Genomic DNA, 27,895 nt, shown 5'->3' on the forward strand with positions numbered 1-27,895 from the left:
TCGGCTTCATGCTGTTGTACATCGTCGCTTAGCAATCTGAAAGTCGATTTCACTTCACGATCAAGATGGCGGCCTTGAGGTCATTTTGCGCCATTACAATCATCGTTTCTGATCGTTAGAAGTGCACTAAAGTATTGTAAACGGAACTTAAAAAGATATAGGAATGCCAACCGTGGATAAAAAGGGGAACTATGGAGTGGACGCTCGGAAAGGTGAAGTTGGTAATGAGGTAGCATCTGCGACTGAGTCCGGTCAAAATAACAACAGGAGTCCTACAAAAGCCAAGAAATCACTCACAGGGCGGTCTGCATTCAGCGAGACAGATCTGAAAGCCAAATTTGCTGCAACTGAGGATGGCAGCACTACAAAAGATGGGGTTCTGGCTCGTTATTCGGAGAGTGATATTCAGCTGGTAAAGTTGGATGTGCCCTTAGTTTTCGATGACTCAAGGTCTGAAGTTAGTGGCCTGAGTGGCGGCTCTGGTTTGGCAATAGTGCCTTTTTCGGATGGCAGAAGTTTAATTTCACAAGAGAGTGGGCAAGATCTTGTGCCTGTGGAAAATGAGATGGTTTCAGCGGAGGGTCATGATAAGAACTTGGAACAGGAAGAGAAAGGTACATGTATTACAGTATGGGCAGTATATTTATAGACGTACCTAATGGTACCTTTTTGTTATGCTCCAGTGGCATACAAATCAAGTTAATGGTCGAGCCATTGGTTGCATTTTGGCGAGTAGTCGAGCCAAAATACCCATGGTGAGAGAGTTCGGTAAACTTATGTCATCATCTGCCTGTGTGATTGACTCCCTGGCTGATCATGGAGGGGCCTTTGTGGAAGATTCCCTCTACCCCTTGCAGGGGTTTCATTAATGTTTTTAGCAGGAGGGTAACTGGTTTTCACAGGTGGGCAAAACTTTTTGAGCTGAAATTCTTTGTTAGAAACACTTTCCTCTAGGTGGTTAAACCAGGTGGGCAAAATCATCATCACAGCTGGTCAATTTGCCCAGTGCCTGGCCCTTAATGAAACGCCTGCCCTTGTGATAAAAATAAAGATTGCTTCATGTTGAAAAGTCCTTGATTGACAAAGGAGTCAGTCTCAGGAAGAAACCATTGACATTTGTATAAGCCTTGAAATCTCTAAAGGAACTTTTGTGCATGCTGTGCAACCTGGAAGTGGCGGGGGAGGGGGGTACTTTAGGAATTTCTGGGTTGTGATGTGCTGCTGGGACCCTGGAACCCTTAATCTATACCAGAGCTAGTTTAGCTGAATTTTGCTACCCTATAGTAAAGTAACCAGTATTAAAACCACCGATTTCCATCTGAATCCCAATTTTTGACGGTTAATAATATCCAGTAGTACTTTATGATAGTCATCTATTGACGCTGTTGAGGCTCAGTTGTAAAAAGTTAAACTTGCCAATTTCTTTTTTTTATCTATTTGAGTGGCAATTCCTGGTTTCCTTAGTCTAGATAAAATCTTCAACCAACTGGTCAGTTTCATGAAAAATGATACCCTATTCTAGACCCAAACGCTCTGATTTATATACCCTATACTAGAGTAAACTGCTTGAAAACCATACCCTTCACAGCCACATATACCTATATAGCCCATATATAGCAGTACCCCCTCCCCCCCCCCCCCCAACTCCGGGCTGTGCCAGTGGGTAACTAAAACACTTATTTAACCTGAAGTTCAGGGTTTTGAGGGTAATACCCAACAATTAGTGCATGTTAGGATCATATGAAGTGTTCGCCAACCAGAGGTACAGAGGTACAGTACATATAACAACAATATAAAACTTCAAACTGTCAGCCCTAAATGTACATATGGTGGCAGTGTCCTCTGAGAGGTATTCACCAACATTAATTTCAGACTACATGTATTGTGATGTGACAGGCACAATTTTGGTATACTAGAAATGTGGTTGTGTATAACTTACAAGAGGTGGTAGCACAAACTGGTTCAAGTGTCTGTTCATGTACTTACCTACCTAATACCAACAGTATGTCGCTATACCTTCACTAAGCTGCCAAAAAACATGTAGATAACACAGAGCAATCAATATTATTTTTTTCCGTATTTTATTTAGTAATCAATATTATTGTTGTCAGTGGTACATGTAGTTAACACTGATTGATGGTTTACTTCATTTTCCAGACATTGTTCCTTCCCTCCCTGAGGGATGGCCACAATTTCGGAACAGATCTTGGCGCCGAAGAAGCTGCGAGCTTGTTAAGAGTACTTCTTCATGTGTAAGGAAGGCAGTTTCTCATCTTTATCAGTTACAAGACTTAATTGATTCATTTTACATGACTGAATTTCTTGAGGAGGAGGAAAGATTTAGCAAGCAAAGATCTAGTATGGCTTCAGGTAAGCTAGCTTTAATGTGCATGTACATGTAGCTTTAAGCTTGTGTGGCTGGCTAAATAATAATAGTAACAACAATAATAATAATGATAATGATAATAATGATAATGTTTCTAATATGCATGAATTTATATATGTAGCGCACATTTCCAGAGCTCAATGGCTCTTTACAGTGTTTGTAATTAAAATTAAACCACTTCTACTTAAAATTACAATATTGTCATACAATAATAAAAAGTTCCAATAAAACAAAAATGTAATCAATAATGCCATCAGAGTTTATATTGATTTAAACTGTACCCTGCAAGCAGAGTTGCTGTGATCTTTTCCAGATAAGTTAGAAAAGAGGAAGGCGACTTTCCTGACTTATCTAGGAATATTGAGATTTGAAGAAAGCTATTATTACACTACTGTATCAACTCTTGCTGTTATTTGATCCAGCCTTATAACAATGTAACATTGTTATCCTTATAACAATGTAACATTGTTATACTGTCACACTTCTCTGCAGACTTGGAGTTTAAGGATAAAGAAGAGGTGGTAGAAAGTCAAGGTGTCCCTGAAGATTCCTCGCACATGTCTTCAGCTAGTAGCCATGGCAGACGAATCCGCTGGCTTCTTAGTTCAGCATCGCTTGGTAACATCGAAGAGGAAGGTGTATCATTTGAGCCAAGGTTAGAGTCTTCAGCCAGTGGAGCTACATTAGAGGTAACAATCAGCATCAAAAACATTAATTTAAATGTTTATATATACCTCAGAATGATATAAGTACTTAATAGATTGCATTGGTACTTGTACAGCTGGAAAACTCAAGGGAAACTCCTTTATGGTAGCAACACAACATTCTACAATGTTTCTAACATTCATGTTGACTGAAGTTCAAAACCTAACAAATCATCAGGTTTTTGGCTTCCATCACCCATGATAATTATTATTACGAGTACCAATGAACCATGAGAAAAGAATTAAAAGGAATTAAATCTACCAGTCACAACCCACAGACATGTCCTTTGAACCCATTGAAGTAAATGTTTGCTTTTTGAGAGGTCCACTAAGATGACTGATGGCAACAATACACAAAACCATTGATTAAACACACAGTAGTCCTGTTTATATTGAAAGGTGCAGTATGGGTTTCTCTGTAAGTTTGTAACGTTCAGTGCAAGTAAGATAGAAGGATATCGCAAAAAGCTTAATTTTAATAACCAATTGAAAAAATAGACGTAAATACTGTGCATAGACATGTAATTCATATTTGGTAGATAATTATTTTATTTTCATGTCATAGGATACTTTCTACATTGTTTTTTTTTGTTTGTTTTTTTTTGTTTTTTTTTTTTACATTTTGCAAAATGAAGTATGTGGTATTATTTTTAAACTTTCAACTTTGGCAATCCTGGAAGTGAAAAGGTTAAATTACTGTGACTCATGTTTACAAAGCAATTTAGTGCCATACTACCCAACTCAAACAGTGTCAGACCATAGCCTTTCTTGATTAGACCATGCTGTCAGCTTCTTTTAGGGACCTACTCCATTTTCAAGGGAACTTACTAATGGCATGTTTAACATAAAAGCCCCTTATGTCCCACAGATTCGGGGAAGAAGTGCTAGAACAGTTATCAGTAAGCTTTCCACTCCAAAGTCTGCACCCAAATCTGCTGAGATGCCTGTCCCCAAGGAATATGATGTGATTGAAGAGGTCATAAGTTTACTAGGAAGGATGGAGAGTGACAGACTTTCTACACAGGATGCCTTAGTGAAAGAAAGGGAAAGAGTACAGAAACTAAGAGACGAGATTGATACCCAGGCTTACAAGAGAATGCACGATCTACCATTAGCTGTACAAAGAGGTAAAGGGAATGGATATTTTCCTCATTGTGATCTACCAACTTTTCATGTACAAGTACGAGTAACTCATGAAAGGTCAGTAGAAATTACAAGTGTACAAGGCTCTGAAAAGCCATATATGTTAAAGGAAAGTATCAAGCTCCAAGGGTGTGGGAATACAAAACAAAAAACTTTTGACTGGGGGTTTTGGGGCTCTCATTAAGTGCTGGTCACCGGCTAAAAAACCAGCTACATCAGTTTGTCTCCCTGAGTCAGGACAGTCAAGGCTGTACAGTGTAGCTAGAGAGAGGGGATATAGCGAGAGAGAGGGGATGGGGTGAGGGTGTGGTGTATGTTTTCAGTTATCTTAGTGCTTTAGATTAAAAATTGTAAACCCGTAATATTCTTGGCAGGTTGACCTGTTGTACATGTAAAATTATCTTTGTTAGGAAATGCCCTCAAGAGAATGCATAAAATAACATTTCTGAACCTCTCAATTTAGATATTTTCTGGGGAAGCATGCCCCCATACTTCCTTAGAGGCTTGTCTTGTTGGCACTCCAATCAATGTCAGCTGTTTACCAGCAATAAGTCATTCTTTTTTTTTTCCATTTGAACAGAGCATGAAGCATGTGCCATTGACATCAATGAGTTAAGGTGGCACTGTGCTTACCAAGGCAGAATTGAAGCCAGAATTAGTGAAAGAGTTCATCATGCAGGTGTGATGGTTTGCTAACTAACATTAATAATTTGCTTGGAGCAAAGTTGATCTACTGTGTAAGCTTAGCCTATTACATAATGTGCAATAAACCTATGCAGTTTGCTTGTTTTTGGCTACTTGCACATTGTGAGAAATAAAGTAGAGTACTCAGGTTCCTATTTTTTCATCTTTCCTATTTTCCTATTTTGCTGCCCTGTTCTTGACATGTTTTATTGAGTGTTGGGCTACATGTACATGTGAAAACATCATTCTTTACTCATTTTGTAGTCTTCCTGACATTTTTGGTTCTGCTACTTCAATTTCCTTTTGAGCCTTTAAAGAATTGCTGATTTTCCTGACAGCTTATCTTGTCTTTCACCAGCTAATCACAGTTGCTCTTTCTCCTGGTGATGTAAGTTCTTCTTCATCCTCATGTTGGTTTACACTCAGCATGCTTATCTTAACTTGGCATACTGCACTTTACTGAATGCATCTTCTTTGCTTTATGTCCACACTGTTTGATGTGTGATTGACCTTTTAAAGGATTCTGCTTTTTACTCATTATGGTCTGTAAAAGTTACTTTTCTTCTTTAATAAAAAAGTGTCTTAAAGAAATTGTGTCAGGCTGGATATTATTCCACTTTAAAAAAAATGTTACAGCCCTCCCTATTTTCTCTTTGGCTTGACTGTGTTTGTGCCAACAATCGGTGGCAACTACGTAGCTTATTAATGTACACTCTGTTGCATTTCTTTCTTGACTCAGAGCTCTTTAAGCTCATCCAATTTTACATTTCATATCATGTTCAGTTGATTTTCTTTTCTTGAACACCCATGACAACAGCACCAGCTCTCTCAGTTAGCTTCCTAATCAGATTTCCTATCATTTGTCTCTGTTTGAAGAAACATTACATGAAGTCTCAAATATCATTTATATCATTTCATTTGCTTAGTTCCTTGCCCCCAAGTGGGGGATAGGGCCGGATCATTTCATTTACATCCCAATAATTTTGATTCACACTTACAAAGTAATAAATTAACTACAATACATTTCTGAATAATTGCAGAAGTGAGACATGCAAAGGTTTTACAAGATCTGAGCAACATACAAAGACACTGGTAAGTTTAATTATGTTACAGTATGCCTTCTCTACTAAATGTGGACTTGATCTTATGGCATCAATGACATAGGGCAGTGAAGGGTTTGTAAAGATCCCATGTAGCAAATGTATTGTCTACAAACTGTTTTGGAAGACCAGTCAAGTCATCAGCTTGTATTTCAAAAACCAGGGTGTCATCTCTTAAAGTAAACTAGCCTAGTTCTGTTGGATTAACTCAAACCTGCAATTCCATTTGATGAATTCAGTTGCATCTTCCAACTACTTTTCATGTATTGTGTGAAGTAAAATCAATTTGTAGATTTCTTTTCAAGTCCTTTAGTTGAGGAGAAGCTGGACCTGGAAGGGGAAGCAATGTCAAGCATTCAGCTCAAACAAGACGAAACAGATGAGGAGTTGGATAATACTCTTGACAGACTGGCAGCTACAGAGAGAAAAACAGCAGAAGCTAAGGGAAAAGCTGCACAAGAAAGATCCCTTATCAAACAAGATGTGGATGTCGTGAGAAATGAACTCAATGCAGTCAGGTAATAACATGCTTGTAAACCTTTCAGTCCAAGTCACATGCTGTTAGAGCAAGTGTAAGTGTCCAAATAGCACTTCTACACTGTCTAGATGAGCTTGCCAGTACAATAAGCTCTTAATGACTTGTCCCAAGGGAACATTGAGGGTGAAGGTCGGACCAGTCATTAAGTTTTTAGTTATACCTCCAAACTTAAAACTAGCACTGCAAAAAAATTATTTGCTTGATGCCAGCTGGTACACAAATTTGCTGGGGTTTCAAGGTGCACAACCTGATCATGTACAAGTCAAAAGTTCAAGTTGTTGTTTCCCTAGGGAGTCAGTGCGTTTTGACTCATGAATAGTGACACGTTTTCCTTACGTAGTTGGAAGGTATAACAACTATATTTGAGTCCTACTTCCTTAGCATGATGGAATCATAGGAATATGGTTTGTGAGTGGGATGCTCCTAGCATTAATTTTGTTTGTCAGTTCATTTTCATGCAATGATTGATGAAAATAATGAAAGCCATTCCTTAGCATCATTTCTGTGGTAGGTTTTTTATATTGCCTTTGTTTTCTTAGAATAAGTGCAACCAAAGTAGGAGAGGCCAATTTTTTTCAGTTTCGAAAACTCATTATTAAAAAAACCATAATTAACAAGCCTTATTGAAGTTGACTGGAAGTTGACTAGCCTCAAGAGAGGCACTGTAATAGCTACAGTAAGTAAATGTATCTTGTCCAAGAACGCTAGAATTGAAATGACTTGAAAACTAGGGCTCACAATCCAGTGTCCATAACTTACAATAACTGCCCCTGTTCCTCTCCCCCCACCAGTTAATTGACAACGTATTCTGTATCTTTGTTTATTAACAGTGATGAATTAGCTCAGTTAAGGATGTACTTTACATCCAACACTCATACCATGAATGACATCAGAAACACACTCAGAGAAAATGCAGAGCAGCTTGTTATTCTGGGTAAGTACTGCAAGAACCAACCCTGCCTCCCCTCCCCCCCCCCCCCCCCACCCCTCTGAATTTTTTCCTACCAATTGAATCAATTTATGTATATGTAAATTCTAATTCATATTTCTTATTAAAAAGTACCTTTACAGCAATGTTACAACTAGTACAGTACTTCAAAGCACTCTGAATATGATGTCTGTCAGAGCACTCAAAAAGGCTAATGTCTTTCTCTACAATTGTACTGTACACTGTACACATATGAGAAAAGGGCTCTTTTACATACCTTTTTATTGTTACATTTAAGAGGCATATTTGAAGTATCCTTATAAATATAATAGTTATTTTTTGTTTATCAAAATTATTTGTTACCATGTGTTTCAGAGGGAAGAGAGGAAAGAATAAAGGCATTAGAGGCAACACAACAGGATAAGGTTAGTTTTTGTTGTTGCCTTATTATACTTAAGAGTGATCAACAGTGAAGATTTAATATGATGATCAAGTGACCAGTGAAATTAGGAAATAATTCCATGCACATTTTAGCAAAATTCTAATAATTTTCCAAGACTTTTAATGAGGTGAGCGAAATTATTAGAGTTTCGACAAAAAGCAAGCGAAATATTATTATTTCTTATTTTCACAAGCATACCATGCTTGATTGTCAAGTAAACTGTCCCTTCTAGTACTATAAGAAAGGTGTAGAGACCAGTTAAAACTAAATATGTATCTTTACAATGATATTGGGTCTGAAGGGTGGACAGAACTTCAGCCATTGATCAAGGGATAAGTCTTGAACTTCGGATGGCCAAATTTAGAGTCCAGTATGTAGTGTGCAAACAGAGTTGTTTGTGACAGCCTGGGGCTAGTGGATTCTATCCTACATGCTTGCCTCATGGGCATGTGTACGCATGTGTTGTTGTTGTTTTTTTTTTTTTTTTTTTTTTTTTTTTGGAAAATTTGTGGGGAAATTCAAATTACAGAAGTGCTGTAACAGGGGAAACTATAGCTGCAGTACTTTAATTTGATGTCATTAATCATGTTACCATAGTAAGAATTTTTTCTGGGCTAGTGAGAATAACCTTCAGGCTAGTGAACAATTATTTACCGAAGTGGAGGTGGATATTTACCGAGCCGCGAAGCCGTGAGGTAAATATCTATCACTCCCACTGACACTGCGGTGAATAATTGTTTTAGTATATGTGAAGTTTATATGAAATAATTCATATATGAACTGCGGTTGTAGATGAAAGTGAAGAATGATCATCGCAGTTAATTTTCCAATTTAAGCAATCGGAAAGAAGAAGCCTGGAAAAATCAGGGCTTCAACGGGATTCGAACCCGTGACCTCCGCGGAAAATTAACTGCGATGATCATTCTTCACTTTCATCTACAACCGCAGTTCATATATGAATTATTTCATATAAACTTCACATCATTTCACTCCTCACGGGAAGATATGAACTCAATTAACTGACCTCGCTCCCAATGTGTGGCTTCATAGCTCAGTTGGTAGAGCATCGCACCGGTACCGCGGAGGTCACGGGTTCGAATCCCGTTGAAGCCCTGATTTTTCCAGGCTTCTTCTTTCCAATTACTTGTATTGGAAAATTAACTGCGATGATCATTCTTCACTTTCATCTACAACCGCAGTTCATGTATGAATTATTTCATATAAACTTCACATCATTTCACTCCTCACGGGAAGATATGAACTCAATTAATTGACCTCGCTCCCAATGTGTGGCTTCATAGCTCAGTTGGTAGAGCATCGCACCGGTACCGCGGAGGTCACGGGTTCGAATCCCGTTGAAGCCCTGATTTTTCGAGGCTTCTTCTTTCCAATTGCTTAAATTGGAAAATTAACTGCGATGATCATTCTTCACTTTCATGTTTTAGTATATACCACACAAGCTGAATAATTGGCGGACCAAAATGTTATTTTATGTGTGACAAGCGGTCGGAAATTTAAAATCTCTCGCGATGGCTGCTCGGAGGTGAATAGTACTTGCTAATCACCAGTCCAGAATATCCCGATAAATTGGGACAGTCATGACGTCAGGAAGCTATTGTTAGCAGGGAAAATGGCGGACCTTTTATGCGGACCAAGAAAATACAGGAGTACCCAACGACACTTTAACTGGAAATTTAATATGTGACTTCCCGAGCACTGATTCTGTGCTCCCACGTCAATTACCATTAATAATTAACTTTCCTGGAAAAAAAATATCCGCTCTTCACTGCTAGCAAGATCGACTTTATTTCATAAAACTCCCAGCCAGACATAATGAAAATTTTGAATACCGAGCTAGAAAAATGGCAATTAACCAAGTAGCCAGCCAGCAGTAAAGGGTAACATTGAAAATGCCAGCAAGGCAATTATTGGCGAAAAAATGTTCTGGCCAGCGTTTTGACCTAAATTAAAAACAAACGCATTGTTTAGGACCTTTATTCAACAGCCTATTGTCTGTTAACTATTATTAGAGATAAATTAGCAATATGTGGTTATTTTTGCCGCTATGAGCAAACTCTACACTATGATTATGTTATCACTTAAAAACAATACAACTTACCATTTATGTCTTAAGCGGATCGGACAAGGTGTCTCCCAGCACGTTGTTTTCCGATACTTCAGATGCCTTCCAGGTTCAGCATACGTGTGACAGTTTGGCACTTTACGTTCTGACATCTAAAACGGTTCACACTGATGTTTAAAATAAGATCCCTCTAATCCTTTTAGACATTCAGATCAAACTTGCTTTCACCAAAGAAATGTCTGTTGCAAAATTACTTTTATATAACGCTGTAAGGGAAATGAACAAAAAATAATATTGAAGTCCTTTATTACTACATATCGGCCTTACTTCTACATTGCTAGCCCAATAATGATTGTAATTTCAACAACAGCAACACACTTTATATGTTTACCCCGATTTAGTAGTTTACAATTATTTCTAATGATTTTTTTGAAAAATAAAGGGTTATGCCAGCTCCTTAAAACAACCAAAGGGAGCTGGTTTAGTGCTGATTAGTAACACCATGTTTACCTCAAAAGTATTGAAAAACGTGTTTTTCTTTTTCTTTGGACAACTGTCTTCTCTGAGCTTCCCACTCTAGAATTGCGAGATAAAAGTGTATAAACCACATTAGAATCTTTATCATAAAACGAGTAAAAAAAATCTTGATAATACATACCTTGAATGTTGGTGATCCATCTCAGTCCATGTCACTGATCCATGCCTTACCCAAGACTGCAAAGCACTGTCAACACAACTTTCACAAATTAATTTAACTTGAAAGCTAAACAACCAAAGACACTCACATTCCTAGAGGTAGTTTACCGTAAACATTTCATAAATACCCATTGAAGGGATGTTCAAAGCCGTTCACCGTAAAAGTTTCACACAGTTAAGTGCAAAGTTTCGCAGCAAAGACCCCAGTATTGTTAGGATGTTATAGGCCGTTCAACGTAAAAGTTTCACACAGTTAAGTGCAAAGTTTCGCAGCAAAGACCCCGGCATTGTTGGGATGTTATAGGCCGTTCACCGTAAAAGTTTCACACAGTTAAGAGCAAACATTCGCAGCAAAGACCCCGGCATTGTTGGGATGTTACAGGCCGTTCACCGTAAAAGTTTCACACAGTTAAGTGCAAAGTTTCGCAGCAAAGACCCCGGCATTGTTGGGATGTTACAGGCCGTTCACCGTAAAAGTTTCACACAGTTAAGTGCAAAGTTTCGCAGCAAAGACCCCGGCATTGTTGGGATGTTATAGGCCGTTCACCGTAAAAGTTTCACACAGTTAAGAGCAAACATTCGCAGCAAAGACCCCGGCATTGTTGGGATGTTATAGGCCGTTCACCGTAAAAGTTTCACACAGTTAAGTGCGAACATTCGCAGCAAAGACCCCGGCATTGTTGGGATGTTACAGGCCGTTCACCGTAAAAGTTTCACACAGTTAAGTGCAAAGTTTCGCAGCAAAGACCCCGGCATTGTTGGGATGTTACAGGCCGTTCACCGTAAAAGTTTCACACAGTTAAGTTCGAACATTCGCAGCAAAGACCCCGGCATTGTTGGGATGTTACAGGCCGTTCACCGTAAAAGTTTCACACAGTTAAGTGCAAAGTTTCGCAGCAAAGACCCTGGCATTGTTGGGATGTTACAGGCCGTTCACCGTAAAAGTTTCACACAGTTAAGTGCGAACATTCGCAGCAAAGACCCCGGCATTGTTGGGATGTTACAGGCCGTTCACCGTAAAAGTTTCACACAGTTAAGTGCGAACATTCGCAGCAAAGACCCCGGCATTGTTGGGATGTTATAGGCCGTTCACCGTAAAAGTTTCACACAGTTAAGTGCAAAGTTTCGCAGCAAAGACCCCGGCATTGTTGGGATGTTACAGGCCGTTCACCGTAAAAGTTTCACACAGTTAAGTGCGAACATTCGCAGCAAAGACCCCGGCATTGTTGGGATGTTACAGGCCGTTCACCGTAAAAGTTTCACACAGTTAAGTGCGAACATTCGCAGCAAAGACCCCGGCATTGTTGGGATGTTATAGGCCGTTCACCGTAAAAGTTTCACACAGTTAAGTGCAAAGTTTCGCAGCAAAGACCCCGGCATTGTTGGGATGTTACAGGCCGTTCACCGTAAAAGTTTCACACAGTTAAGTGCGAACATTCGCAGCAAAGACCCCGGCATTGTTGGGATGTTACAGGCCGTTCACCGTAAAAGTTTCACACAATTAAGTGCGAACATTCGCAGCAAAGACCCCGGCATTGTTGGGATGTTACAGGCCGTTCACCGTAAAAGTTTCACACAGTTAAGTGCAAAGTTTCGCAGCAAAGACCCCGGCATTGTTGGGATGTTACAGGCCGTTCACCGTAAAAGTTTCACACAATTAAGTGCGAACATTCGCAGCAAAGACCCCGGCATTGTTGGGATGTTACAGGCCGTTCACCGTAAAAGTTTCACACAGTTAAGTGCAAAGTTTCGCAGCAAAGACCCCGGCATTGTTGGGATGTTACAGGCCGTTCACCGTAAAAGTTTCACACAATTAAGTGCGAACATTCGCAGCAAAGACCCCGGCATTGTTGGGATGTTACAGGCCGTTCACCGTAAAAGTTTCACACAGTTAAGTGCAAAGTTTCGCAGCAAAGACCCCGGCATTGTTGGGATGTTACAGGCCGTTCACCGTAAAAGTTTCACACAATTAAGTGCGAACATTCGCAGCAAAGACCCCGGCATTGTTGGGATGTTACAGGCCGTTCACCGCAAAAGTTTCACACAGTTAAGTGTAAAGTTTCGCAGCAAAGACCCCGGCATTGTTGGGATGTTATAGGCCGTTCACCGTAAAAGTTTCACACAGTTAAGTGCAAAGTTTCGCAGCAAAGACCCCGGCATTGTTGGGATGTTATAGGCCGTTCACCGTAAAAGTTTCACACAGTTAAGTGCAAACATTCGCAGCAAAGACCTCGGCATTATTGGGATGTTATAGGCCGTTCACCGTAAAAGTTTCACACAGTTAAGTGCGAACATTCGCAGCAAAGACCCCGGCATTGTTGGGATGTTATAGGCCGTTCACCGTAAAAGTTTCACACAGTTAAGTGCAAAGTTTCGCAGCAAAGACCCCGGCATTGTTGGAATGTTAAAGGCCGTTCATAGTAAAAGTATTGCTATTAACAGCATCATTACTCGTTAACTCGTTAACAAAATGTATCAATCAGATCAATGTAATGTCATAAATATACACTGGACGATCAGCATAAAAGATTCACAAAGTTAATCTCGTGATTTCATCAACAAATTTGCTCATCTTTTCTCGGGTACCAGTCCATGACATCGGGTAACGTTTGCAGCATCTTTAGCTGTGCTTCTTATAGTTCACGCAGTTAATTTTACACCTGAAAAATGATATGTTTTAGAAAATGTAACATACTGCACAATCCCTCTTATATCGGCGTCCTCCCCCTGTCCACACACACACACATGCATCCAAATACGCATACAGCCACGGACACATAATAATATACAAAACTGGTGATACTATCGGGCCCCTCAATGTAAGATCTAGATCAAGAACTATGTTCACAAAAATAGCTCATTCATGAGAGAATTCAATGAAATGTCTTAGATTTTAACTGATGTTACATTGCTGAAAATTACATTCCCTGGGGCAAGTCAAAGAAGCAAGGATTTAACTGTTTAAGAAAAATAATTGTGGAATAATTTTTTACCGCTCATTTCGTCATCAAACTATAACCCAGAAGCGTGAATTCAGTGAATGGTGTGAACTGGTGCCACGCCCCTCCCCTATTTTTTCGTGTGCCATGTTTCGCGCTTTGCCTAAGCTACATGAACTGAACCGTGCGATGATTGTTCCACCACAAAATCACTGTCTGTGCCATCATAAAAAGAAGGACAATAAGGCGAAATGTCTACATTTCCGGTAACAACGCAGGCATGCAAAATAACTTGTTCTCTAACAGAAACTGAATGTGCGAAAAACACGCGCGTTAACAAATGGGAACGCATAAGAAATTAAATTACACATTATTGTCCTGGCGCTATCGACACCGAAAGAACGAAATCTGGAATGACATGATTGCCTTCTGGTCTTTTCTCACCTTTGACATGGAAAGCCTTTGTATTCCCTTTTAAATCCCAAAGTACAGTACAATTAGCACTGAACTAGATCAATCAGGTGTGTTGGTCAACAGCTCTTTCAGGGCAAATTTTCGGCGATACCAAAAGGCAGCAATAGGTAATCAGCCTTCAGTTATATAAAGAACACGATCGGACTTCAGTAAAGAAACCGATGGAAACAATACTTTCTTACACCGGGAAAAAAATAATCGTTTCAATATCTCGTCAGTTGTCCAATACGCGGCAAATGTGTTTCAATAGCTCATGTTTTAACGTTCGACGCGTTAAAAAGCGGTCATCATCGACTGCAGCACCGGGATCGGATTTTACTGGTCGTTAAAATTACAGAATTGAAATTACACTTGGAAGTAGGATCACTGTGGATGAATGCACTGACAATTTCGAAAACCCTTCCAAGTTCTGAGACATATCAGGCCTTTTCTTGCTTTCACTGTCTTCACTGAAGCTGCACTTTCCGTTGGGTTTGAAATACAATACAGTGGCGAACACAGTTTGAAAACCTGCGCCGGCTTTTCCCGCACACATTGCTTAAACATTATCACTGAATATTAAATATATAGGCTGATTCAACTAGTTCAACTCCAAAGTAGTTCTTACCTGAACCTTTGAATTTATCAGTGGAGTCCTCAGAGTTCTCTGGCTGCCAAACCCTCAAACAACTGGTCGGCAAAATCTGATCGCGCTTGAAACCGACCGTTGGACACAAAATTATACGGGAACAATGTTTTAGTTACAAAATATTACGAGGTTACCCGAGTCTCACCGGGCCTCAGGCAAAAATGTGAAAAGACTGCACGAACCAACAAACGTCACTACCAGATAACCAGTTGTCTCAAGGTAAAACGTGAAAGCAGAACAGACGATGATTTCCGCGACCGGATCAACGGTGGTGAAACATGCAACTGAACGTGGGAAAAAGGAGCGTCCAGGGAAAAGAAACCGATCTAATTTCACACTATAAATGACAGCAGAACAGACTTCTATTGTTTGCTGGTAAATAAAACTTTAATAAACAACTAACATTATATTGTAAGCATGTTTTCAAACAAAAGGTCAAGCACTCAGAGAGTGTCAAGTGACACACTTCAGTCAGTGATCGCATCCGGAATGTAATTTCCAGCCAGAACTGATTAGTAAAACCACAGTGTAAGCTATTTGAACACCAAAAAAAATTTTCCAGCTAGCTAGCTCTCGATAAGCTAAATTCTCAGCAAGATTCTGTTTAATACTAAAATTCCCAGCCAGCTCAACTTTAGTCTGCAGAGCGGATATTTTGCGGAGCGGATCCGACGGGTACTCCTGAAAATATGTTGTTTCCAGTCTCGCATAAAGTCTGGCCAGCATTATCCAGGACTTTTTGCGACCAAACGTTGAGAAGGAGAATAAGCGGCCATTTTGGTAGTGGGAGAACGTTGACTGTCTTCTAATCATTGAGTTTTCTTGGTGTCAAGCGACGATGTAAACGCGATTTTGTAGCCAAATATTAAGGTTAGTAAAGTGTACGCGTTATTTTCTAGTATTCACGTATTTTTCATTGAGCTGTGTATATTTTTTACAGGTTCTAGTGTTGTCAAAGTTTCATCATGCCAAATTACACGGTTGTAAACAACGTCGATATTTTGTACGCTCTCTTTGAATTTGAGGCGTTACAAGTGTACCTGAACCGCTGTTGTTATAAGGCTTGAGTAATGCATCATTCCTTCATTTTTATGACAGTTGTTTTCAATTTCTCTCTCTTAAGTACACGGAAGAGCATACTCGACTGCTCGAGGCACTTTGCCGAATTTTTGGGGAAAAAACATAGGGAAAAGAGAGGAAATAAGACGTCGCTAAGTACGCGGACGAAATTAAACAAATTTGGGAGGTCTCTGTTTTGGTGGATTCACCGAAAGTGCACCCCAGTTTTATCACTGGAGAGCCAGCAGCCTGTTGAAAACCACCTACAGCACAGAAGTGGCAGCAAAACAGGCAGGCCAGGGGTTGTGCAGTGATTCCCTGTAAATGGATGCTATCAGTATCCCAAGGAATGGCACAAAGGGTAGAGAGATTGTTTGTGCTCATTTACCAGACGTTGAGGGCCGTGCAAACATGTAAGTTAAGGTTTGTAGGTGCATTTTTTAAAAACTATACACACTGCAGCTGTTCCTAGTAGATGATGATTCTTTTCACCTCCCCATGAAGCTTGAATGTACCAGAAAGTAATGTTTTTGCAAAATAATTTTTATGAACGCAAAGACTGAAAAGGTACGAGAGTTTATAATGTAGTGTCGCGTGTTGAACATTACTAATTGTGAAACTAATGCAAAACATTAATTGGTTGTGAACAGGAAACATATCAGTTTGGTTAAGAATATGTAATAAAAAATAGAAAACATAAGAGTTATCAGACCGCTTGAGGGCAATCTCTTATTTAGTGAGACTAATGTGGTAACTACATTCAAAATAAATTCATATGTTAAAACGAAAAATACAGTTGTAATAATATTGGCATCTGTAAGCAATGTAATAACCTTCTAAGCGCTTGTGATTTGTTTTAGGTCCTGCATTCTGCTAAGAGGCAAATTCAAGGTTGAGAGTACCTAAAGAGTGAATAAAATAAAATGGATTTCACTCTCAAGACTGAATTTGTTTTGTATACTTTAAATAAATATATAATGAAACCTTGGGACATGTGGATGGATTGTGAATTCTCCCTTGTCAACCTGTCCAGGAATTATATTTTGATATTTTTGGGTAAATAACTTGTGAAAGTCAGCAATTATATGTAAGTTTTCATAATTTAAATGTGGAAATCAGACATGATATCTTTTAGTACAGTAACAAATAGATACAAGAAATATTTGAAATAAATACCAAAATGGAAAAATTTCAGATTTACAAAGAATATATTAACAGAATTTTTGACTATCCCTGCATCTGACAACACTAAAATTTTGGATACATGTTTTCTAGCTTAGTTTATTTTGTATAAAAGAACAAGAATTTCTCACTCGTATGCGTTATTGAAAATTCTGTTTTAATGATGATTTCATTTCCTCGATTTAGCCAAAACGTATAACATTTGGACATCTACAATTTATCTTTGCTGGCATATAAGAATACGCGCGTGCTGTGGATTTCGGCCCGATAATCCCTAGATAAGAGGAAAGCCTCAATTCTCATATCGATCATTTCTGTGCTTAAAAAAATGCAGAGTAAAGATGCTTACCGATTGTACGGTCTCTTTCCAAAGAATGATAACAGCAGCTCGTCACACGTGGCCCGCATTGCGTTCTGTGGTGCTTCCTTCGGTCCGAGGATAATCGTTATCTGGGCAGAATTGTCTGTGGCATGGAACGCGAACACAAACTTTTCCCTTATTTTATAATTTGGACAGTATTTAACTCAATTCGAGATAAATATATACCTCCTGAAGGCCCGCATTCATGGCATTGGAAAGTATTCGCGACTCTCTTTGTCCGCCATCTTGAATCTCTTGGTTTGTTGTGAAACACAACACTAATCAACACACGCATTCTCATTGGTTAAAACGTGAGTTTCGTGACATCACAGATATCCTAATTTATCGGGATATTCCGGACTGATCACCTCTGAGTTAACCAATCAGAGCGCGCGAAAAGCACTATTTACTTGTGTGGTATATACCAATACATCATAGTCACAGCTTGAAACTGGTTTTCTTTCCACCCTTTCCATTCTTGGCTTGTTGTAGATATCCGTTCATTGTTTTGTACAGCAGAAATGGCAGATGAAAATGTGTCTTGTTCATATGTTTTGTCCTCTGTGTACAGTGTGATGTTAACATAAGCAAAGTGTTTCTATGATACTGTGCTCTTTAGGTGCAAAGACTTCGAGAGAAAATTGTGGAGCAAGAAGCAGAACACATAAAACTTGTGAGTGAGAACAACAAACTGAAGACTGACAGACAAATAACAGTAAGTATAAAAGTCCTTCCTTTTTATTGTTGTTTTGTTATTCAACAAAATTGCTTACAATGTAGATCTCCAATGTTTCACAGTACTTCATAAACAGTAAGAAATGATGTACATGCAGGCAAAAGCTTGCAGTGAATGGATATTATAGAAAAGCAAGCAATCAAGAATATTGCTGTGGCCTTTTTAAACCCATCTCAAATCTTCATAACATGCTAGAAGAGTTGAGGCTACACTCAAAACTCTGGAATGGACAAATTCCAAACACAACTTTATCGCTGAGTGGAGTACACATTTTTCCTACTGACCAATGTATATCCGAAGGTTGGAGCTAGACACGTCAATAGCACCCATGTGTGATTCAATCATTTTATCCCTGGCCTGTTTTGTTTTATCTGTGTCACTAATTCAATGTTGAACTCACCAAATTTTGCTTTTTGATGTGTTTTTTTAGCAAGCATCAATGGAAAGTGAAAATGCCAAGTTAGAACATGAAATAAAGAATGCTTCAAAAAGACTGCGAGGATTAACCTCAAGAATCAAGGAGACCAAACTGGAAATAACCAGTCTAAACAAAAAACTGGAGCAATGGTAAGCAGCTGAACAAAAACTTTGGTCCTTCATTGTAAGAGTAATATATGGAAACTCTGCAAGCAACAGTTTGTACAAAGTGACGTAAGACAAGATTCCAGAAGTTCTTAGGAAGTCTATATTGATTGATGAGAACATGAGAACTCTAAAATAAATCAGCCAGCCAGCCAGCCAGCCAGTCTGTCCATCCGTCCATGCATCAGTCAGTTATTCAATCAATCAAATGTTTCTATGCACTATTTTTCAACACACACCCAAAAAAAAATACAAAAAACAGTAGAACACAAATGTAGGTTATATAACTAAGAAATGTATCAGTTTTAAAGACGTGAGCAGCAGCCACAGTAGCAGCACTATTGAGTTGGCTGCTTCTTATTCACAGATAAAGGAAAGGAAAATAAAAAGGAAACATAATTTACCTTGAGCAAATACAGAGGAAAGAGATGTGTTACAAAAACTAATAAAGAGCAAATTTGCTCAGATACTATAGGTACGGTACAACTATTATCGGTTATATACAATCCTTTTCACATGTATCTTAGAGAAAAGCAAAGATAGGTAATAGGTTGAAATTTAGGTTTGATGAACAGGTTTCCTACAGTGTACTTGTCTTCTTTCTTTCTGACAGCGCCAAACAAAAAATCAGTGATGAGAAGGCTATCAAGCGGGCAGAACAAGAGATGGGGAAAATAGAAGAGCAAATGAAGGCAAGTTTTAATAAGTTGTATATTACACGCAAATTTAGAAATTGATATTGTGGCCATTTGCTTTCTTTTTATTTTCCGTAAAACGCGATCTTGCTCCTGTCGCCCATCCTCTTCAAAAATTAATCAGTTTAAATTAACAAAGTGGTCTTAAACTGTCTTTCGTTGTCCATAAATTTTGTAATCTGTGTGTGTCAGTTGCAATAATTACAAACAGTGCAAAACTTGTTCAAATACAAGTGTCATCATTTATTATTATCCCAATTCAGGTAAGCTCACGTTTACCTTGGTACTGCATTACACAAATGAAACCCTTCATATTAATCAATTAACACCATTGTAAATAACATTTGACGTTTTCGTTATGTAAACCTTACTTTATATTCTTCTTTTAGTATCACCCTATTAGTGGACCAATGCAAATCCTGCATTTTAATTGGCTACGCTACCAGAGGACTATTAGTAATAGTCCTCGAGTAGCGAAACTGGCGCAATCGAGTGTGACGCTTTCTTTCGTTTTATTCCCAAATGAATATTTCTTCAACTTGCATTTGCTAACGTTATTATTGCCTTTTCTGTCCGACTAGTTGGGTGATACTAAAACAATTAGACCCTACATCTCGTCCAAAGTGGTTCACAACACTTGATTTTACTCTGCTTTCTGTAGTTCTGAAATCTGAAGCTTTTCTCGAGTTTCCAGAACTTGCCATGTTGCCCTGTGGAATTTTACTTGGCGTTCTGGCACGTGGTTGCAAAGTATCTCGAAAAGTCTCTAAACTTCTCTCACCAACACGGGCAACTATCAACTTCGCAAAAGCAGGCAATGATTACCCTATTGGAGAAAAAAGATAAAGATAGACGATTTATAAAGAACTGGCGACCTATCTCACTGATCAACGTAGATGTTAAAATTGCATCCAAAGCGTTTGCTAGAAGGCTGGAGCCAATCCTGCCAGAACTTATTCACCATAATCAAAATGGTCTACATTTGATGCAGTTAGAACAATCGATGATTTACTTGAATTGGCAAAACTCACAAATACAACAGGTATTCTAATGGCAATTGACTTTGAAAAGGCATTTGATTCTCTGGACCATACATATCTATTTAAAGTATTGGAAAAATTCAATTTTGGATCGTATTTTTTACAATGGGTAAAAACATTTTATACAAACATATCCAGCTGTATCTTAAATAACGGCTTTACTACAGATCTTTTCTGTATCCATCGTGGTGTACGACAAGGTGACCCTCTATCACCTTTATTATTCATCTTAGCTTTGGAAGTTCTCGCATGTCAAATCAGGCAGGATAAAACCATACAAGGAATAATGGTCAAAAACGTGGAGATCAAACTCACGCTTTTTGCAGATGACATGACTTGTTTTCTAAAAGACATAAATGCATATTCGCGACTTTGTACAACTTTAAAGGTTTTTTCATTGCATTCTGGTCTCCGAATTAACGACGATAAAACAGAAGTTTTTGGTATCGGCCCACATAAACTAGTACAAAATGACTTTACTCACAAAGTGCGAAAATCAATCAAGATATTAGGTACCGTTTTTGACTATCACAAACCATCACGAGACAAAGCAAACTTCGACTCAATATTCAAATCTATTAAAAAAACGCTGAGTATGTGGAAGTGGAGGGGTCTTACCCTGATTGGTAAGATTCAAATAGTTAAGACCTTCATTATTCCAAAATTTTTGAGTAAAGCGACTGCAATTTCAATATCAAACGATCTTGTCAAGGAGATAAACAGACTGATTTTCGGTTTCATTTGGAAAGGTAACGATAAAATTAAACGGACCGCGCTTATCAATGATATTGAAAATGGAGGACTAAAAATGCTTGATATTGAATCCATGATATCGGCTCAAAGAGTGATGATCTTAAAAAAGTATCTAGGAGAGAGCAACAGCACTTGGAAAACTATTTTAGATGATTTCTTTTTTGGAAATATAGGTGGAAAACTCATCCTGTTCTGTGATTTTGAAACTAGTAAACTACCGGTTCATCTTCCAATATTCTACAAAGAGTGTCTAGAGGCATTTCGTAATTTAAAGAAATCCAAGGTAGCCACCTATGAGGATGTTGTAGACCAAATTATTTGGAATAATAGGAATATTGTGATACACGGAAAATCTCTTTTTGAAAAACATTTGTTTACTAAAGGAATTGTTAAAACTGGTGACTTGTTATCCGATACGGGTAAATTTCTTGAAAGCCCTAAAGTGTTGGAAGCGAATCTATCTCCAATCCAGTACTTCAAATTAATAGGAATTGTAGATGCCATACCAAAAGAATGGAGATTAATTATCAAAGAATCACATATTCAACATCAGCAACTATATCCTCAACAGCATTTGGATACAGTGTATATTTATATCGACGAAACCAAATCGGATCTGTTAAAAGCCTCTTCAAAACTTTTGTATAAAGGATTTAAAACAAAGAAACAAACTCCTCCAACCGCCAAAAGGAAGTTGAAGGACAAATATCCAGAGGTTATAGAAGACTGGAAAAAAATTTATTCTTTACCATTCACTGTCACACTTGAAACAAAAATTAGAGAGTTCCAATATAAATTATTAAACGATATAATTTTCACAAATGAGAGGTTATTCCGTTTTAAAATGATTGAATCACCAATGTGCACCTTTTGTTTGAAAGAGGTCGAGTCCCTCGAACATTTGCTCTTTTATTGTGATACAACAAAAGACTTCTGGCGGGCTTTTTCTTCTCGGCTTTCAAACCAGAATGTATCTTTGGACACTTTGACATTTGAAAATATATTGTTTGGAGTGTTCAACAACAACGAAGACTTTATTATCCTGAATCACTTGATACTGCTAGGAAAGTTTTTTATTTATAAATGTAAATTAAATAAAATTAAACCAACATTAACAATATTTTTAGCAAAGACAAAAACCGTTTATTACATTGAAAAAAAAAATAGCTACCAAAAATAACCAACTTTATAAACATTACAAAAAGTGGGAAAAACTAATGCCATCTCTTAATAATAGTTGAGCTTAATTTGTAATTTCTCGTTCTCAGCATGTCACTAACTTACTTTCTTTTTTTTTTTTTTTTTTTTTTTTTTTTTTTTTCTGTATTTGGGTAGCTGCACTATTGTAAACAACGCATTGTATATTCTTTAGGTATAATTAGGCTACGATTAGTAATTATAATTTGTTGTATGTAATCTATTGTAGTTATGACGTATTGTAAGTATTGTAACTAGTGTTATGTCTTGTGTTGTATTGTATGTATTATAACCCAAAATGTTGAAAAAAAATAAAAATTACAAAAAAAAAAAAAAAAAAAAATGTTGCCCTGCAAATTCATTGCATAGTTCACCAGTACCCATTTTCAATCCTAGGTAAAGAAAAACACTGTGGGAGTAAACTGTCTTATAACATGGATGTGTTAATGATTAGGTTTCAAAGGAGGAAACAAAGAAAGTTGAAGTTCTACACAACAACCTTACAGAGACACTGGTTGTGAAGAAAGAAGAAGTGATGGGTGTTGAAGAATCACTGAAGACTACCGCTGACGCACTCAAGAAACAACTCAAAGACGAGGCACACGCCAGGACAGTGTTACAAGTTAGTCAGGCCTTCACTTCACATCACTGACGCCACTGCGACCACCACAATTAGCTTTCTCAAAGCTAAATTTTATTGATGCTCAAATAAATTTCATGTTATGTTACGTAACGTTACTTTGCGTTGCGTTGCGTTACGTTGCGTTGCGTCACATTACGTTGCGTTACGTTGCGTTACGTTACTGAAGCCCGAGGGAAGTACTCCCTTAAATGGTCCACATGAGGCCATTTAGAAACAGGGTCTGAACCTGTCCTGAACAGGGTATAGTTACTTTTCAGTCGTGATAAAAGTATGCATGTATTTTTGTCTTCTCAGGCGAGGATCACATTAGATACACACGACCTTGCCAAGACACATGTTGACTCCAAGAAGAAGCGTGAAAAAGTGAGTCTTTTGTGGTTTCAAGATTTTCATAGTTTGGTAAAAAGGTATATTGTTTTGAAACGCATAAAACTTCTCTAACAAATTATATTTCGTTTCGTTTCACAGGCTACCCAGAGGGCAGACGAAATAGTAAAGCTTGTAGACCATGTTAGAGATCAGGTTTAATATAATTTCTGTACTGCATTACATTGTCAGAAAGACAGACAGACAGACCAACAGACAGACCGACTGACTAACCTACCGAACGACCTACTGACCGACCCACTGACCGACTGACCAACTGTCTGACTGACTGACTGACTGACTGACTGAATGACTGGCCGAGTGTCTGACAGAGTGACTAGCTGACTGACAGAGGGAAGAATTGACTGATCGACTGACCTATTGATTGATTTGACAATTGGTATATTTCCGTCTATTTTCTAGGTATCGAAGCTGGAAAAGATTCACAATGAGAGACAAGAGGTAAACTTTTAAAAAGGTTTTTTAATGTGAATTTAAATTTGAATCGACAGGCAATCATTCTTGTACAGTCAACGAGTTGATAATTATTTCTCATTTTAGTTTTACGTCAATGAATGGCTTGACCATCTTTAAGTTTACCTGGAATACTGGAGATAACATTATTTTCCATTTTTCTGGTAATGATAATTATGGATTTTCCGAATTCGCAGTCAATGATTTAGGTTATTTTCTTGACCAACTTAGACCATCGCACAACTTGACAAGATATTGGAGAAAGTGGCCCGGCAGCACAATGACATGGAGACTAAATTTCAGAGTGAAATCGCTGAATTGCGGCCCAAAGAGGCAGAGTTGAAGGTTTGCACAGTTTATCTGTTTATTACGAACCTCTCCACAACGGCCACCTTAAGGACAGAAGAAAGTGGCCTTTGTAGGGAGGTGGCATTTATGGGGAGTTAGGGTTGTACTATGACACCCGTTTTTTTTTCGGGTGATACAACAGTTTTATTTCTTAAATAATTCGAAAATTGTAGCACAGAAATACGTAACACAGTCAAGAAGCAGGGCTGTCATTAAGGGCCATAAGCCGTAACACCTGTTTCGGCTGAGTATGCTTGATTTTGCCTTGATGCTACGGGTGAAATTCCCTGTTGTTTAGAGAATTCACCCATAAAGTAACAAATTTTCTATGGGTGTGGAGAATATATAAGGCTACAGGTGACTAAACAATTAATGACAGCCCTGAAGAAGTATATGTATGTACCATCCGTCGAGACAACAAAAGAGTGGCTGTTACTTAGTGGAGGTTCAACTGTACTCTCTAAAAAAGCAGATTAATTGGTGTTTTTCCAAGCTCGTACGACTGCACATGTACAAAAGCTGAGTATTTCATGCTTGTTTGGCAAATAATTTATTGATTGCTTTGTTGCAGAAAGAGACTATGGAATTCACCAAACGTTTGGACCACATCACGTGGAAATCAGAGATGATGGAGAAGAAAATGGCGGACATGGAGTCTTCTACTCAAATGATGAATAAAGTCATAGCCACAACACAAGAGAATATCAATGATTTGACGTGAGTGCGGTGCCATGTTGCTTACTTTTAAAATTTCCATTCGCATTGTATTGTATCGCATTGATTGCATTCATTCATTCATTCATTTATTCATAATCATTAAACAGTTTAAAAAAAATAAAAGTTTAAAAACTTAACTAGTGAGCAGAAATCAAACGACTTGAAGTGTGCAAGCCGATTTCAAAAAAATTCATGAATTTTAAAATGGTTATTTTTCAGTGAGGAAATGACTGAATTAAAGATACAGATAGAGACAGGTTTTGAAACTGAACAAGACTTGAAGAAATCACTCCAACAACTCGAAGGTATTTAACACTTTAGAATCGCCTGTGGTGACCTCTATCACAGTATGACTGTTTTCTATTACCTACGCTTATCTCAGCCTCGCTTTGCCAGTGACGAGACGCCAGGCAATGTGATCAGTGGCAATAAGAATTACATATCACGCTGACGTGTTTGTCAAGCACCATGCCTCGCTTCTCTGTGGACGTCCAAGTTTTTTGATATGCACTTTATGCGAGGTTGTGCAAGATAGGATATTTATGTGATACCGTGATGTTTGTGTTGTTTTATTTAGAGAGAATCAGACGCGGAAAAGATAACCACGAGATGCACATACTAGAAAGGAACGAGGTCTTAACTACCAACCAGGTAACGTAAGCCGAAAAATTTCACCTCTCGTCAACAGTGAGATTTGTGGTGTTGGGCGATCTAGGCGTTAAATAAGCATTCTGTTCTTAGCGGTAGATAGTGCACAACAATTGTATTCTTATGAATCATTATTTCTTTAAGGAGCAATAAGCAATTTTCGAGTTGCTTTTTACCTCTGTTTCAAAACGAGTCCTGGCCCCAATTGTTCGAAGGCTGGATGACGCTCTCCACCAAATAAATCACTATGATGTATCCAGTACATAAATGTTAACAAAACAAACCACGCTATCCGAAGGATAGTGATTTATCCAGTGGATAGCGAACAACCCAGGCCTGGTGCACAACCTTTCATATGGAAATGAGTTTGATTTGCAAGACAATGAACGTGCAAGAAAAACTCATTTCAATATGAAAGGTTGTGCACCAAGACTCGTTTTGAAACAGAGGTAAGCGCAAATCGGAAATGGCCTATTGCGTTCTTATGTATCATTATTTCTCCAAGTAATAACTTGTCTGTGTGTTCCTTCTCTTAGGGAGGCGTGAAAACAGCATTGAGTGAAAACAAGAAACTGGCGGTCGTTTACCAAAGGTTACAGAACACTTTGCTTAACAACAGAGCTGCGTTGCTGAGACTTGTTGAGAGAAGAGTGAACAATGAACACAGCCTAAAGGATCACAGAGAGGTTAGCTTACTCCACGGAACTTTACTGTGTCATCGCAACAAACGCGAATAATTAGCAGTCACTCGTGCTGATCTATTTCCAGATCCACGAATCTTGATGGTTCTCTCGTCATTAACTATTTAACAATTAGATTATTCACTCTCAATTTCTATTTTAGCAAGATTTTCCTAAAACCTTTTTGTTAAGTAAAGTTTTCTGAGTTGGCTGATACGACGCCTTGTGTCCAGCACTAGAGTACATGTCAGCAGTTTTCAATAGTTCAGCGTCAGCCCCAAAAATAGACGATCTTATAGAAAACACGCAAGCCGTCCAACTTCAAATAAGTTAAAATATTTAGAGAGCAAGCCACATCAGCCTTAGCTGGTTTTCATGCAGGTCCTCTTTCCTGGTCAAATTGGAATTTGGAGAGTTTTGTGGAGAAAGAAAAACCGGAGAACCCGGAGAAAAACCCTCGGGGCAAGGCAAGAACCAGCAACAAACTCAACCCTCTTAAGATACCGGACCGGAATCGAAGCCGGGCCACATTGGTGGGAGGCAAGCGCTCTCACCACTGCGCCATCCCTGCTCCCTCTATAAATGTTTTCTAATGATAAACTCTTTCGAGTGACCTTAGTAAAGATTAATTTGTGCTTTTTTTTCCAGCTGTTTGTTCTTCAAGGTCGCATGCGTGAGGCTCTCGAGTATTTCTATCGTCTTCGTGGCTTACAAAGTAAAGCAGACATTGCCGAGTTCGAGCTGAAGTGTATTGACAATGGCGACAAATTAGTAACCCTACAGTCTGACATGATGAGAGTTATCGAACACATTAACCGTTTCCTGGAGGCAAATAATGCCGCTCATGATGTGATTTCAATGGAGGCTGCAAAGATCGCACAGACCCCAACCAGCGGCACTATGGTCGCTTGAAATCACGACTTTGCTTAATACTAACGTAACGTCTGAAGAAAACGGATCGAAAAATAGAAGAGAAATAAAAAAAATATTTAGATACACAGGAAGGGCATATAAGTAATTAACTTTTAACTCCTAGAGTGCCAAGCTACAAATTTGACAAATCTTCTAACAATTTTACTTGAGAAGAACTTGGCAGCAGGAAAGTAACTCTTGATAGCTTTCATTTACATGTAAATGGTAACGCGTTAGGATTTTATTTACAGTCGGAACTAGATCGTGAAAGCTTCACATTACATAACGAAAGGTGTGGCTAGAAAATCGATAGAAAAGAATGGATTTTGTATGCGTTATGTAGCGCATACTTTTGCATTTGTTCAGTCATATTTTTGATCAACTTGTTGACCATGTTACAGCCTGTGATCAACAGTAAGATGATTCACCTTTGTCTGAAAATTATGTCGCTGTATTTTAGAAACGTCAATGTATATAGGATGTCGTGTACATATGCTATTATTTATAAACAGGACACACTGTTTTACGTTTTGTTAAGAGAAGCAAAGTGACAAAACGCTAAAATAAAGGATATTTTTAAAACTGTCTCAGCATTGTGTAAAGTGTTATTAAAGAAAGGATATCATAGCCTTGGCAGTGTTTGGTCTTGGCATAATTTTTTTACCGTGTTACTTCTCGTTTTCTTCCTCAAAAATACTCCACTATGCGTTTAGAAATGTGGGAAAACACTGCCTCTCGTATTTGACTGACATGTGAC

The 27,895-nt window shown here is 38.4% G+C and overlaps 1 protein-coding gene and 2 long non-coding RNA genes across 3 annotated transcripts; 1 reads left to right on the forward strand and 2 right to left on the reverse strand.

Annotated features, from left to right (window-relative positions):
* Window positions 1–25: 25 nt before the first annotated feature.
* On the forward strand, window positions 26–27,728 carry LOC110054107 (coiled-coil domain-containing protein 178-like). The gene is made up of 22 exons (XM_020760440.2): window positions 26–614; window positions 2,158–2,370; window positions 2,879–3,075; window positions 3,959–4,217; window positions 4,814–4,912; window positions 5,958–6,009; window positions 6,323–6,535; window positions 7,386–7,489; window positions 7,859–7,908; window positions 17,967–18,062; window positions 18,514–18,650; window positions 19,279–19,357; window positions 22,805–22,972; window positions 23,288–23,356; window positions 23,462–23,515; window positions 23,783–23,821; window positions 24,065–24,178; window positions 24,753–24,898; window positions 25,118–25,203; window positions 25,476–25,549; window positions 26,083–26,232; window positions 26,875–27,728. Exons 1-22 carry the CDS (start codon window positions 164–166, stop codon window positions 27,136–27,138), a joined length of 3,114 nt encoding a protein of 1,037 aa, XP_020616099.2. The 5' UTR covers window positions 26–163; the 3' UTR covers window positions 27,139–27,728.
* Window positions 10,047–14,933, reverse strand: LOC149097195 (uncharacterized). Its single transcript, XR_016204208.1, has 4 exons — window positions 14,725–14,933; window positions 10,667–13,364; window positions 10,519–10,584; window positions 10,047–10,160 (listed from the first exon to the last, which is right to left on the reverse strand). It is a non-coding gene; the product is annotated as an uncharacterized LOC149097195 (long non-coding RNA).
* Window positions 16,525–17,642, reverse strand: LOC149097196 (uncharacterized). The gene is made up of 3 exons (XR_016204222.1): window positions 17,534–17,642; window positions 17,336–17,450; window positions 16,525–16,706 (listed from the first exon to the last, which is right to left on the reverse strand). It is a non-coding gene; the product is annotated as an uncharacterized LOC149097196 (long non-coding RNA).
* Window positions 27,729–27,895: the final 167 nt, after the last annotated feature.

Source organism: Orbicella faveolata, unplaced genomic scaffold (genome assembly GCF_042242905.1).
Source record: "Orbicella faveolata isolate gen_17 unplaced genomic scaffold, um_ofav_v1 contig_47, whole genome shotgun sequence".
Classification (NCBI taxonomy): domain Eukaryota; kingdom Metazoa; phylum Cnidaria; class Anthozoa; order Scleractinia; family Merulinidae; genus Orbicella; species Orbicella faveolata.

Bases quoted from the DNA above. Each gene is read 5' to 3' on its own strand.
- LOC110054107 (XM_020760440.2), top strand. From the start codon at position 164: ATGCCAACCGTGGATAAAAAGGGGAACTATGGAGTGGACGCTCGGAAA. The intron at 7,490-7,858 runs GTAAGTACTGCA...CATGTGTTTCAG, and splicing joins AGAGCAGCTTGTTATTCTGG to AGGGAAGAGAGGAAAGAATA. The intron at 18,063-18,513 runs GTAAGTATAAAA...GTGTTTTTTTAG, and splicing joins AGACTGACAGACAAATAACA to CAAGCATCAATGGAAAGTGA.